A 14,779-nucleotide genomic window follows, 5' to 3' on the forward strand; every position below is an offset into this window, starting at 1 on the left:
TCTGCCACCTCCAACTCAGAACTCAACTCATGGCAATCCTGTCCCCTATCATAGAGACCATGGCACTCTGACTCCGAGCTTTGGAGTGATTCCTCGTGCCCACCACATATCACATGTGTACCAAGAGTATCCATCTGTCCTGAATCTGCATCAAGCTCTGGCATAAGCATATCAAGAAATGACTCCACAATAGCCGACATCTCAGCATCCATGTGAGTCATCTCTGTCATCACCTCTGATGACTCATCCTATTGTGACTCACTAGAGCTGTCCCGCTCTACCTGTGCATCCGTAGACGCAACCTGCACAACAAGGTCACTGCTCTGCACTCCATGCAAAGCATCCTGCAACCCACAAGAAAAAGAGACTCGCCTGCTCTCTCGCTCTCTACCTGGCTGCATGATCACAGAGACAACACCGTCTCTCCCGTGATCCACATGCAATGGGTAACCTGTACCACTCCTGGCACCCCTTGCAATCACTAGCGAACCCAAATGCATCACAAAATCTCGCTCTCGTAGCGAAATCTAACATCCACAATCTCTAAGCTGACCAATCGAGATCAAACTCACTGTCAAATCTGGTACATAGCGCACATGTCGTAACAAGTAAGATGCACCACTCGGTAATGACAGTCTCACATCTCCTGCACCTGCTATCGCATGCACCGATCCATCGTTCAAACGTACACTACCAAGCATCCCTCTAGAATAGCTACAAAACCATGCACGATGCGGCGTGACATGAAACATAGCATCTGCATCTAGCAACCACTGCGAAGGGAGTGCACTATCCACATGTATAGCATCTCGTGCATAGCTCGAGGTAAAAGTGACATCCCCGTCACTAGTATACTCCGACACTACATGTGCCTCAACTGTCAAATCAACCGAGTCCATGGCATCACTACATACATCTCTGAGACTGCCATGTCTCCTATGATGTCGCATACGACAAAAACAGCACCGTCTAACGTGTCCAGAATGACCACAATACCAACATGTCACATGTTGGCGTGCTCGTGAATGTACATGTCTCACACGAGTCCATGATGACTCAGATCTATCATACATATCATGTAATCTGCGCCAAAGTGCTCTCGAAGTAGTCTCATACATAACAAGAGCATATACAGATTCCGCAAGGTGCAAAGAGAGCGTAGATAGTGCCATCTCCTCTAGCTCCTGCCACTGATCGTCAGACATGTTTGAAGGTCTACCTACATCACCACTCAATGGTCGATGCAACCCTCGCTGTGTCAATGCATCAAGCATACACTCTCTCCATGCCGCTAAGTCTGACCCATCAAACACACGCATCTGTGAGAGGTCACAATCTGATCGATCACCTGTCTCTGCCATGAGCACAATGTAGCAAACTAGAAAGCAAAACCACCTCACCAACAACACGTGGAAACTGTCTACAAATATGGCCAGAAACACAATGTAAAACCTGTGAGACACACTCCAAAATAGAGCTCCCGCAATGTCAACCAAATCAGCCCTAAACTGGCTCGAATCGCATCAACAAAAGTCTGCAAATATGGCTGTAAAATCTGATGCAAAGTTGCACCAATAACCGTGCAAAGCCTTTCACAAAATCACAAGTCAATATGACTCAATCGCGCATAAATATCTGACAAAATTTTGGCAAAGTCTCCTTTGTAACTGGAGCAAAATCTCAACAGTAAACCTCAAAGAGACAATAATATATGCCACAATGGCCAATCCGGGAATAAAGTCGACTGGAATCACCTCACAAAGTCGTACATATGAGCATACCCGCTCTTGCCGGAGTACCACTCAACGGCACCTCAAATGACATACATGTGAGTGATGATTGCTGCCAAAATACCTTTCAATCGATGACCAAATGTCTGCCAGATAACTATAGCAACATTTCGCAAAACCTTGCAAGATCTGTCGCTATGCGCAATACGAAATACGGCACACAAGGGCATACACAAGTGACTCCAAACTCCAACCAAATGATGACTGAAAATCACTTGTCAAAGTGGGAGTAAACTCAACCACTAAACTGTCAAAGAGCAACCTACGGATACGTAAAAGCTATGGCGAGAACCTGGATAAAATCCAACAGAGTTTCTTCTATAAATTGAGCCAAATCTCAAATAATCTCAGCCATAAACAAATACACAAATCCATATATGGCATACATAAACCGCCAAGACCATGGCAACATAGCTCACTCTCGCATGAGTGGCTCTCTGGACAAATGTATATCCAAAAACCTGTGTACACCTATGAATTTGCTGGTTGCTGCAGAAAATACTCCGTCTGTGTGAGATATACCAAAAACAGTGTTTTTGGGACCCGAAAGTGCACAAATAAACCTGCTGCTGTACCTGCTGTAATTCAAAGCATAATTTCAGAAAATAGACATCACTATCGCGTCCGGAGCGTGCCAAAAACCTGACCTAGACTCTTGGATCATGTAGATCTGACTCTGTATGACGGAGCTACGCAAAAAACTGCGTTTTAGAGCCCGAAAATGGCAAAAACGGGCTGCACACAGTCTTGAACCTGCTCCTGCTCCACTCTGCATGATGCAATGTCCTCTCAATGCAAGATCCAATGCAAGAGCTCTGCCACAACATCATCCAAGCACTTGAATGTCAAGCTCTCCTCCGCCGAGCACTTCTCTAACGAGCTCCACTGAGCTCAAAAGCTCCTCTCACCAAGGAAGCCGCAACCGCCTCCTCGACCAAGCTTGACCACACCAAGCTCCTAAGCTCCAAAGACAATGCTCCTCAAGCTAAAATCGCTCTCCGTGAAACTCCGCGATCGAACTCCACCGTCGAGAGCGAGCGAGCTATCGCCTCGAAGCTCTCAAAGCCGTCGTGCTCTCTACGGTCACCATAGCTCTGATACCAATTGAAGGAGTAGAGCGAGTTCACCATATCGTCGTGCTCTTCTTCTCGCACTCTCTCTCGCGTCGCACTTTCGCTCGTACTCCTTCATAGAATACATATAGATACATATAGATATCTATACTATTTATTAAGCGCACAAGGATTCCGGTCCGCCACGCGGCAAAAGAAGAGCTGCTACAAAGGGCTTGGCCGGAGGTAGGAAAACGGGCATGTAGGGAGCTGAACAGGCAGGCATCACAAGAATTCCAGTCCGCCACACAACAAAAGAAAAGCCGCTGCAAAGGTCTTGGCCGGAGAGGGGAAACGGGCATGTAGGGAGTTGAAAAGGCAGGCATTCTGGTGAATGAGGTGAGAAGAGGAATGTAGGTGAGGGAACCAGCTTGCAGCCATTGGTTTTCTACTGCTACATTTCACTAGGCGATGCCGCCCTGTTCCCCTCTCTCATCACATGCATGCACACAGTGAGCACAACAACTTAGGAAATGGAGTGCTCCATGCAAGCTAACAACAACAAGAGCATGGCATGGGACAACCTAACTTTAGTGTTCTGATGTATTTTGCAGGATGCAAGGAAGAGAGTTTCGAAGTGTTGCGAATGAGAGTAGAGTTGGTGGAGGACAGCTCCTGTGAGAGAGTTTCAAGGCCAGGAGTCTTGAAGTGTGGGACCGATCCTGATGCACTCTCTATTCTCATAATCAGTGTTGCTTCCAAATATACAGTCTGGACTTTGTGTTGTTTGATCTCCAACTCCCATTCATCCACCGCAAGTCTCTGGAAGCTTATTGGGATAGGGACACCGCGTGCATAGAGAGAGAGAGAGAGAGAGAGAGAGAGAGAGAGAGAGAGAGAGAGAGAGAGAGAGAGAGAGAGAGAGAGAGAGAGAGAGAGAGAGAGAGAGACTTGCAACACGCTATACTATCTATTCGCCATTAAGTGCAGGCTCATTCTCTTTGCACGACAGTGGTGACGACACATCAAGGAATGCTCTCTCTCTCTCTACGTTCAATAGACAAGTGTGCAAGGGGCAGTACCGTCCAGCGTCTCCCCTCTCTCTCTCTCTCTCTCTCTCTCTCAGACACACTCATAGACAACGATGGAAAGCACCATAGTGGGTCAAGGAGCTTGAGAAGCCTGAGAATGATCAAGCATGTTGGGCGAGGGCACACACACAACTCCTTGCCTATCTTTGCTGAACGCTCAAACAGAGATTTGATCTTTGTCGCACATCTAATTTACTGACGCAGAGAGATCATCGACAACACCCGTGAATTTGCATATGGACATGAATTCGCATGGCATGGGGCAAGGTCTGTTGACAAGCTGTGAGGAGGCTGAGGTAGACATCCCACAGTGAGCGAAGTCGATCCCTACACCCGCGCCCCTTGGCCCCAGCGGCGCCGTGCACCCCTCGCTGCTCCTCTCTCTCTCTCTCTCTCTCTCTCTCTCTCTCTCTAGGTACTACAGTCACCGGCAGCTCAATGCTCAAACATGCGTACCCAGCCAACGTTGGCGACATAGAAAGATGAGAGATGAGAGATGGGAGGGAGAGAGTGCACGGGGGAGCGAATGCGGATGGCATCGCTTTTGTTAATGTTGTCTTCCTCCTCCTCCTCCTCCGTTATGCGAAGAGAGAGGCAGTTGGCTTGCAGCCCATGGTGCTCAACCTGCTCAGAGAGAGAGAGAGAAAGAGACTCCGCAAAGAGAGAGAGAGAGAGAGAGAGAGAGAGAGAGAGAGAGAGAGAGAGAGAGAGAGAGAGAGAGAGAGAGAGAGAGAGAGAGAGAGGCAGCACAAAAAGTACTCTAGGAGACAGAAAAAGGGGCAATCGGCGAATAGTCCAGGGTGCCTCCGCGAAGGAAGAGAGAGAGAGAGAGAGAGAGAGAGAGAGAGAGAGAGAGAGAGAGAGAGAGAGAGAGAGAGAGAGAGAGAGAGAGAGAGAGAGAGAGAGAGAGAGAGAGGCGGCACAAATAGGAGCTTCCTATATGACAGGGCCAAAGAGCTCTAAGGTAAAAGCTCCATATTAAGGACATTGAAAATACCAGGGCAAAGTCTCAAGATATGCTGCGGAATTCTAAGGTTGGAAGGATGCAGCGTGTAGCTCAAGAGGTCGCCAAGCCGGGAAACAAGTCTTGAGTATTTTCGCTCAGCACGCAGTAAACGTGACAGAGAAAAAAATTCGGGTCCCATTTTTAGGACTCACCCTGCCCCAACAAAAGACCAAGTTGGCGATGCCATTTGAACATGCTCTCTGGCCATCCGTTAGACGACGCATCACTGATCTACACCAAGAATACGCTCATTGGTGTACGCTTACTGGAGCGTGAATGTGATGCTTTATTGGCGGCAGGATAGGCCGTCTGCAAGGACCCGTCCGCTTATCGGGCTTTTACCCTAGGCTATTTTCAGGGGATGCGACATCGTACCTCTCACTGCCTTGGTCGGCATGTATGCCAAATGTGGAGCACTTTATAAAGCACAAAAAGTGCTTGAGCAGGTTCCTATCTGGGATGTCTCTTGGAATGCATTGATTGTAAGATATGCCCAACTTGGGCAGAGCCAAGGAGTTATGTAACCCCTCAATCCGTCTGAAATTTGGCACTTAAAACCATGTTGAATTCTTCCATGCAACAACCTTCACAATGAGTAAGGCGGTGCCCAATTGCAGAGATTAACATAAGGAACTTGCCATCTGTTCCGCCGACCCAGCTTTAACAGGTCTACCTAACAAACCCTTTTGCGCCCAAGCAGAGCGTAGACTTCACACGTATGAAAAAATCCAACCTATAGTGAAAGGTCTCTTCAACATGGAAAACTCCATGGCCAATGAGCTCATGAGTCACCCGTGTTACATTTCAGCTTTTTTCACTTTCCCTTTCGAATGTGTGGTTGCATTTTAGGATCTCTGCTTCTCATGCATGATTGCGGGATATGCCAAGGAGCTCTCGACCATTTTCAATAGATGCGACGTCGTGCTTGGCACTACCTTGGTCAACATGTATGCAGGTGCACTTCATAAAGCACCAGAAGTGCTTGAGGAGCTTACTATCCGAGATGTCGTCTCTTGGAATGCAGTGATTGCAAGATATGCCTAACTTGGGAAGGACCGAGGAGCTTTGGGCATTTTTAGCGGATGGGAAGTGAGCGTGTCTATCCAGATGCAATCGCATACGATGTAGGCTGTTTTTATGTGATGCAAAGAGAGGGCGTCTCTCATGATGCAATGTTTGTCTCAAGGAGTGCATTGATTGTAGGATATGCCCAACTTGGGCAGGGCCGAGGAGCTCTGGGCGTTTTTCAACGAATGCGAAGCGAGAATGAGCTCTTGAGTCCCCCCCTGCTACATTTCAGCTTTTTTCACTTTCCCTTTCGAATGTGGTGGTTGCATTTTTGGATCTCTGCTTCTCATGCCTGATTGTGGGATATGCCTAACTTGGGCAGGGCCAAGGAGCCCTCGACCATTTTCAGCACATGCGATGTCGTGCTTGGCACTACCTTGGTCGACATGTATGCCAAATGTGGTGCACTTGATAAAACACCAAAAGTGCTTAAGGAGCTTACTGTCCGAGATGTCATCTCTTGGAATGCACTGATTGCAAGATATGCCCAACTTGGGCAGGACCAAGGAGCTTTGGGCATTTTTTAACAGATGCGAAGTGAGAGTGTCTATCCACATACATGTTTTGTAAGCAATGACAGATCCAAACCTTACACGAGTTTTTAGAAGAATAAAAATTCACGCTTTGTAAATACCATGTGTGTCATGGTAAGAGCGAGCAAGCTAGTAGATTATAGTAGAGAGAGATGAAATTCAAGCAACCAGAATAGGCTAAAGAATTGTCAAGGTTCAATGAACTTCACACTTAGACGTTGCGTCGTCGTCTTCTCACATTCCAAGGGGACGATATAGCAGAGCTCGGTTTCATTATCCGAGCACATGGCGGCCGCCTCTTGTTCTCGCTGCGCGATGCAAGCAGCCTCTTCCTACGTGGCAGCAGTAGCAACATCGCCATCAGTATCTTCGGCATCATCATCCCTTCCTGTAGCCCGCTCAGCAGCGAATGTGATCCCTGGGTCGCAGAAATCTCGCCTTCATGCAACTTTTCTTCAAAGATCTCCTGTGCCTGCTCGTCCTCATGTATTGAAAAGCCCTTGCTGTGCTGTCTCAGTTGGGATCTCCTCCGAGCCAGAGACCGCAGTTGAAGGGGTCAACATAGCTGAGGATGTTACCCAGGTTTCTTCTTCTTTCTAATTTTGCATAATGCTCATTCATAATTAGCCATTCTGGTAAGTGAGTATTTCTGAGAGAGTTTACAAAGAGTTAGCTCTTAAAAAGTGCATCTTTTGAGCGTTTGTCGTATTTAGTCTTAAAGCGTTACACCATCAACTTATTATAGACCTATGAACATTGTTTGAACTTGGAAGATTAGCATTGAATTTGGAAATAACAACCATTGACAAATGACCACACCTTAATCTAGCTCGAGGTCCTCAACCGGTACTAGTCTTGATCATGGACGTTAATAAATTCTTCATCATATTTGTGACTTCTTTCTTAAACACAACTTTTTATATGTTCTAGCTTCATCTAGGTGCACATATTATGCTTAGCTCAAGTATGAGCTGATTGAAGAAGGGATGTAATCAATACCGCGACATGTGCTTTTCTCAAATTGTAGTGCATTATCATAGATTCAACACAAAATGACATTCTCCTCAGGAAGATCACAATGTTGTGATGTTGGTTTTATCAGATTGTGCTAAGATGTTTAAGCTAGCAATCATTAGAGCTCTCAAACATTTGAAGCATATATAAAGAAATAATTATCGTGCAAATAGTCCTTTGAGCTTGAAAACTGGAGCAGCTGCGAGCAGCTAGGGGATGGATGGCAGCAAGATAGTACGGGGAATGGCTGCTTTACATCTGGCAGCTGGCAGCTACTGGGAACTCTTAGCCGGCTGCCCACATCCTCAAGTGCTTCCTCTAATCTAAGGGAAGATGATAATGACACTAGTTTAAAGGAAATCGGGGGCATCGGACTGGCTTCAGGTTTGCTTTGGCTATTTAGCAGTTTGAGGTGCCTACAAGGTTATCCTCCATGGAGATTGCGACCCACTGAATACATCAGGAGATGCATTGAATCAAGCTATTAATGGTGCTTTCCTGATGCCTTGCGAAAGGAAGGAGTGCTTATCAATAGAATTATTATGTCTTCAAGATGGGAAACTAGCAATTGTTGAAGCTGCTAGAAATATATGCCTTAAATCTTTGCAATCAAGTGCTTCCTGTTCAAACAAGGTCATGCCTCGTCATGGGTCACGGGTGCAATGGAGGTGAGAGAGTGCTATGCGAGGGGGATCGGACCCTCTAGCTACTTATCTACCCAACCCATTCCAGAAATTGGTCACTTAGCTTGGGTATTAGCTTTAGAAAATTATATGGTTGTCACTAGTTTTTGTATATATCTGCAATGTTCAGAGATCAGTGATTAAAGATCAGGCCTTTGTATATATTTGCTTTTGATTTTAGTTACTTATCTCTTTATTCTCAGCTACAAACTCCCACAGCTATGGACCCGGTGTCTTTCCAGCACTGCGCGCAACACTTCTCGACAACGTATTGAAGGGGATGCCGGTCGCCTTGTGTCACAAACGGGAGCGCATAACAATATAAAATATAATTGGATAAATAGAATTTATCACTTAATATTGAAGCCAGCGGATATAGAGAGAAATAGATAGATAGAGAGAGATAGAGTGAGAAGATCGACACAGTACTGGTGACCAGAAGATTGGCTGGTCCCCCCCCGTAATAGTATTTTTATTATTGAGGAGAAGTCTATATAAGCACTTGAATCGAACGTATTACCACGTTCGTTCTAGAATAAGACTTGATGGTTCCTGGAAGTTTTAGCTTCCAATTCCTAGGGCAAAACCCTATTCCAAGGAACTTCCGTTCCTTATTCCAATTCCTCGAGAATCAAGGTTCTCGCCTCTGGATCTCACCTTCTAGACTCAGGGCATGGCATCCCTGCAACTCTTTTCCAACTCTCTTTCCAAAGTCCTCTTCCTGCAGAACAACTCTGCTTTCTCGGACACGAAGTCCTTACTTGGGAATCCCAACTTCCGGATCACAACTTGAGAGACTACCTCTCTCCGATCCGTGGATCTACTTCCCAAACTCGGGTACGAAACCCCTGGGCTGATCTCGCTCTAGTTCCTCAGAGCGCTTTTCTCCTGTAGAGGCTCATACCTTCCTTTGCTCCTACTCCCTCACTAAGAGGAAGTACACCTACAAACAAATACTCAGAGTTCATAACATGAAAATCGTTACCTTCAAAGTTTCGACGCTTGAAACGCAACTCCGTTCTCGAAAAGCAATTCCCCGGAAGAGATCTCTCCATAGAAAATCCTCTCTTCCAATCCTACACACAAAAGAGGTGTGTTCTCGGGTTCCTTCTCGTAAATCAGCCCCGTCTACGACGTTTATGGGCTGAAAACAGAGAAAAACAACAGCTTGTCGCGATGGAAACATGCTCCGTAGGCACTTCTTCGCGAGGGAACTCGCGCACTAGGTCTTGACGACATCTGGTACACTTGGGGCAGCCATGGGCATCACCTACAACATCTTTACGGCTGAAATTTGCAGAAGCATCTCCTCCTTGCAAAGATGGGTCCTCCTCCCTGAGTGAGGGCATGTGATGCTTTTATAGCTCCTAGCCACGAGCACAAATAGCTGCTCGCATAGAGATCGCGCCGTTTTTTTTTTTTTTTTTTTTTTTTTCAATTTTTTTTCGCCGTTTTGCCAGACAAATAGGGAGAGAAAACACTGGCTGATCTGTTGCCTTATTTATCAGATGGCTGGCCACTTATTAAGTGGGCGGCCGACGTATTTTCAAAATAGTCTGAATCTGCCCAAAAACTCAATAAAACCTTATAAGCTAAAAACAATGCTTTCACAGCACTTCCGAGGCGTCCCTGGATGCAATCACATGCACAGTTGCAATGCAGACATAGACTTCCTCGCGATAAAGCATCTGCTTTCCCGAAAAGCAATCCCGCTTTCTCAGAATGCATCTGTTTTTCCTCAAAGTTTCCTCTGAACTCATCTTCATTCAAGTGCTTGCTTTTCCTTGTGCACAATTCCAACATAGTTCGGAATTTCCTCCCGACTATGGATATTCCCTTTCAGATGCACCCGTCACCCACCTTGTGACGCATCAGGAATACCCATCACCTAGTCCTTTCCTACCGAACTTATGGTACAATCTCCTTCACGATGCTCTATGTCACCCATCCTATGACGCATCAGAGATGTCCCTGTCACCCATCCGATGTGACGCATCAGAAGTACCCGTTCCTGGTGGCCTTACAAATATTCCCGTTCTCAGTGCTCCCGTCATTACTTTGAATGACGCACTAGGAATACTCTGTACTCGGATGTCTCCAGTGAGAAAAACCCTCTCACTTAAAATTCCAATAATTCATTTAGAATTATTTTTCATGTTGTTCCAAGCGAGAAAACCCTCTCACTTATAAATCCAATAATTCATTTAGAATTATTTTTCTGTCAGTTAAAGCCAATTTAGCAACATCCCTCTTACTTATAAACAGTTGTCCTCAACTGTAGAGGTCCAACTGAACTGTCGGGGAGAAACCGTAAAGATTCCAAATCTTGCTCAATAGTGAGTTGAGCTAGTGTCACAAAACGGGAGCGTACACGAGCACTTAGAAAATCTGAAAATTATAATTCTTTGAAAACATGAGAGAAGGGAGAAGATCGACACAGTATTGGGGACTAGAAGATGGGCTGGTCCCCCCCCTTAAGAGTATTCTTTTCTTCAGGGAGAATTCTTATACAAGCACGAGAACCCGAGGAAACCCCTCTGTTTTGTAATCTTAGACCCGAAGGTCATGCTTTCCCGTAAAAGGGGAAAGCATGACCTTCGGGTCAAGGCCGTTCCTTCCCGTAAGGGACTTAGGCGTGAAGCCGTACTTTTCCGTAAGGGACTTAGGCGCGAAGTCGTACTTTCCCGTAAGGGACTTAGCCGTGAAGCCGTACTTCCCGTGAAGGGCCTTCCCGTGAGACGGGAGATTCCTGCAAAACAAACCACACAAAGCAACAATTCTCAATGCGTATCAACACCTTATACCTGTCACTCCTTGCTCGGAGAATCGACCTCCGTACTCAGTCGTCACGCGAATACTTGCAAATTCTGTCGCCAGGCTCTACGTTAAATTAAATTTAACGGTCCGTGCCCTGGCAGGCGGCCGGACAAGTGTGAACAGGTAAAAGCGGTGCAGTGCCAGTGCGGCATTGCGCCGGCAGACCTTTGGTGTTCTCATAAAAGAATCATTGGTAGCATTTGTTAGTTAGTTGCACATTTTTAATTAATGAGCTAGAAGTTTTCAAAGTCAAAAGTTGAATGGTTTTTAAGTTTTTACAGTAAGTGTGCCAAGTGGCACACTTACCAATGCAAACTAACTCTCACTCTCACTCTCACCCTCTCTCTCTTCCTAGCGCCCCCTCTCCCTGATGGCTATTTAGGAGCGCCCCCCCTCCCCCATTTTCAAGGCTGGCAGTGCACCTACCCCCCCTAATGTGAGCGTGCTCTACGCGGTGGAGTCCTCCATTGAAGCTTGAGAGCAGCCCCTTGCGACATATGTGGTAGCCTTGTGCTCCCATTGTCAAGAACAAGGGATCTCACAGTCATAGACACCTTCTGGTGAAGTTTCATCGCGAGAAGCTGTCGTAGACGCTCTCTTAGCAGAGTGCGGCTGCTGTAATTCTCTGTTTTCAGCCCCTAATCACCTTGATTAGGGCTGTTTTCAGCAGATCAGCCATAGAAATTTCTTCTCTCTCCTTATCCTAAGTCTAAATCAAGTTTGGCGCGATTCCATCGCGAAGAAGACCTCTGTTTCGGCGTAGGGGTGTGCACAGGTAAGAATTTCAGGTTATGTGCAGAAAATTACAGCAAGCATGTGCATGTGCATTTTGCTTGTTTCTCTTTTGTGTTCGATGCATGAATGAATGAGCATGAAGGCAACACATAACGGAAGATGGACTCTCCTCTGTGAGAGCTTCCGATGAGCTGTTTTGGAAGATAGACTTTCTTTTCGAGAGCTTCCAACCAATCTCGCAGAAGAGGGGAAATCCCCTAAGCAGAAAGAAAGTGGAAACACTTTCTCAGTCAGTAGTCAGAACAGAACAGAAGAAAGAATAGAGGACGGGCGTATGCCCCGTTCCTGTGCTTGTAAAGATTCTCCCTTAGTAATAAAGATATTCTCTTTATGGGGGGGGACCAGCCCATCTTCTGGTCCCCAATGGAGTGTCAAGTTTTCTCTCTCCCTCTAATTCTCTTGAGTATTTGAAGTGCAATTAAACGTCAGTTTACGCTTCCGTATTTTTGTGACACAAACACAATTCCAGATGTTCAAGGAAACACCGAAACAGAGAAAGGAAAGCGTCAACTTCTGAAGGGCTGGGGGTCTTTGAACAACCAGCAAGTATTGATTCTTTATGATCCAGGATCCACAGATAACTTCATCTCCCTGGATACTGCGGAACGTTTGTGCCTCACACCGGCTCAGCTTGGCACACCGGTTACATCCGGATCGGCATTCGAGGGGTTGACAACCAATGCAACTCCCGTGCAAGGACAACTCAATCTTCGGATTGGCGAGTACAAGGACCGCGAATCATTTTTGATGGCACCTATCGAGGGATGTGATATCATCTTGGGTATGCCATGGCACTTTCACATGACACCTATTCCCGATTATGTGGAAAAGACCCTCACTTTTGATCATGGGGGTAAGAAAATAAAGATTCAAGCTGACGCAGGAGATTGGCAGTTCCCAATTGTAAGCCATATCTCCATTAAGAAAGAAATGAAGATGTGTGTTTCTGCTTACTTGATTTTTGCAAAGGATAAAACTAGTAGGGACTCTCTCTCTAGTCTGGAAATTAAGCGTCTTCAATTTATTGAAAAGTACAAGGATTGTTTCACGGAGACACTTCCTGATGAACTCCCTCCGGTACGCCCGGAAGATCACCACATAGATCTCATACCGAAACTTACCCTAAGGCTTTATTAGCTTTATTAGCCTTAGGGTCACTGTTCTAAGGACCCCATCTCATTCATGTGCTTGTACTGACGCACGTATTTTTCCTGAGCCTAAAATCTGAGGCTACTGCTTACCCCTTTCTGAAGACCCGATTTCCCAATCACTAGGGCTTCATGGTAATTTCTGCTAAGGTCCCTCTGAGGTGTTGTGGCCCGCATTTAGGCTCACCTGAGGCCTTAGAACTGCTAGGTCTATTCTGGTGTACACACAACTAATTAGATGATTCTGTTCTCGTAAATAAATTAATTATTTACAAAGTCCGACTTAGTTACATCCCTCTTGGTTCTAAACAGTTGACCTCAACTGTAGAGCGTCAACATAACTGTGCAAGATGTCAGGGTAGTCCTTAAGATCGGACTCAGTCATCCACTTTGCATCTAAAGGAGTGTAATTCTTGAACTTGACTAAATACTTTCGATGTAGACTCCCCGACTTGAGTTGTCTCTCCGAGTGGTGTATTATCTGTTCAAGTTGAAGGATTTTCTCAGTCTCTTCGACTTCTGGAGGATCTTTTTGTACGGGCGCCACTGGAGGAGGTCCAACATATGGTCGGAGGAGACTGATATGAAAGCATTGTGGATGCGCCAGTTAGAAGGCAAATCCAATCTGAAAGTCACATCATTGACTTCATCTGTAATTTTGAAAGGGCCGTAAAATCTATGGGAAAGTTTGACAACTTTCCCTTTGCCGACCCGCTTTTTCAATCTAGCTTTCTCAAACCGAAGCAAGACATATTGTCCTTTTTCAAGATTGAGATTCCTTCTGTGCTTGTCTGCTTTTCTCTTCTGTTGCTCTTGAGTACCAAGAATCGCTTGCTTTACTTGTTGATGGGCAATATCAATATTGCGCACAAATTCATCTGCGGCGAAGATGTTTTCTTTGGTCACCATAATAGGAAGTAAGAGTGGCTTCCCATAAATAATTTCGAAAGGGGCTTTACCAGTTGAGGAATGTATGGTATTATTATATGCAAACTCAACTATTGGTAAGTACTGTTCCCATTCGGATTGTCGTCCCGAAACATAGCACTTGAGGAGATCTAAAACAGTGGCATTAGCGATTTCGCTTTGACCATCTGTTTGAGGATGATAAGCTGATGAAAAATCAAGCTTTGTTCCCAAGTTTTCGAACAATGCCTGCCAAAATAGACTAGTCATGCGGGGATCTCTGTCGCTCACAATAGTCTTTGGCAATCCATGGTGTTGAAAAATCTGAGCTAGAAATATTCTAGCCATGTGATCAGCTTTGATCGTCTTCTTTACAGGAAGAAAATGGGCTTGCTTACTGAATCTGTCTACTATAGTCCAGATTGCATCATTTCCATTCTTGGATCGAGAAAGATCCGTAATAAAATCCATGGCAATACTTTCCCATGGCGTGTTAGGCACAGGGAGCGGTTGAAGCTTGCCATAAACTTTATGTCTGTCATATTTTACCTTTTGGAAAACTAAACACTCACGTACATGTTTTTCAATGTCCGCACGGTGTGTTGGCCAAAAGAAATACCTTTCGAGGGCACTAGTGGTGGAAGCAATTCCCCGATGCCCGGCATAAGGAGAATTATGTGCTTCATCCATCACCTTTTGTCGTAAGGGCTGAGCTATGCATATTGCTTGTTGACGATAGAGTGTATTATCCCTGATAGAATAAGGTGGCTTTGGGTGACCAGCTTGAAGATCTGCCCAAATTGTGGCGAAGTCTGGATCTTGAGGATACATCTCGCTGAGAGATTCTAGTTCCTCATGATAAATTGTTGTTAGTGC

General features: G+C 45.6%; 1 protein-coding gene across 1 annotated transcript in view; it reads left to right on the top strand.

Annotated features, from left to right (window-relative positions):
* Nucleotides 1-6,728: 6,728 nt before the first annotated feature.
* LOC147443034 (cysteine synthase-like) overlaps nucleotides 6,729-14,779 on the top strand; it is a 67,686-nt gene continuing 59,635 nt past the window's right edge. The window contains exon 1 of the mRNA XM_086528979.1: nucleotides 6,729-7,122. Within this exon, the coding sequence (XP_086385105.1) occupies nucleotides 6,826-7,122 (297 nt within the window). The 5' untranslated portion in view covers nucleotides 6,729-6,825. The remainder of the gene's footprint in view (nucleotides 7,123-14,779) is intronic.

Source organism: Adiantum capillus-veneris, chromosome 14 (genome assembly GCF_014529385.1).
Source record: "Adiantum capillus-veneris isolate H3 chromosome 14, ASM1452938v2, whole genome shotgun sequence".
In the NCBI taxonomy this organism is placed as follows: Eukaryota; Viridiplantae; Streptophyta; class Polypodiopsida; order Polypodiales; family Pteridaceae; genus Adiantum; species Adiantum capillus-veneris.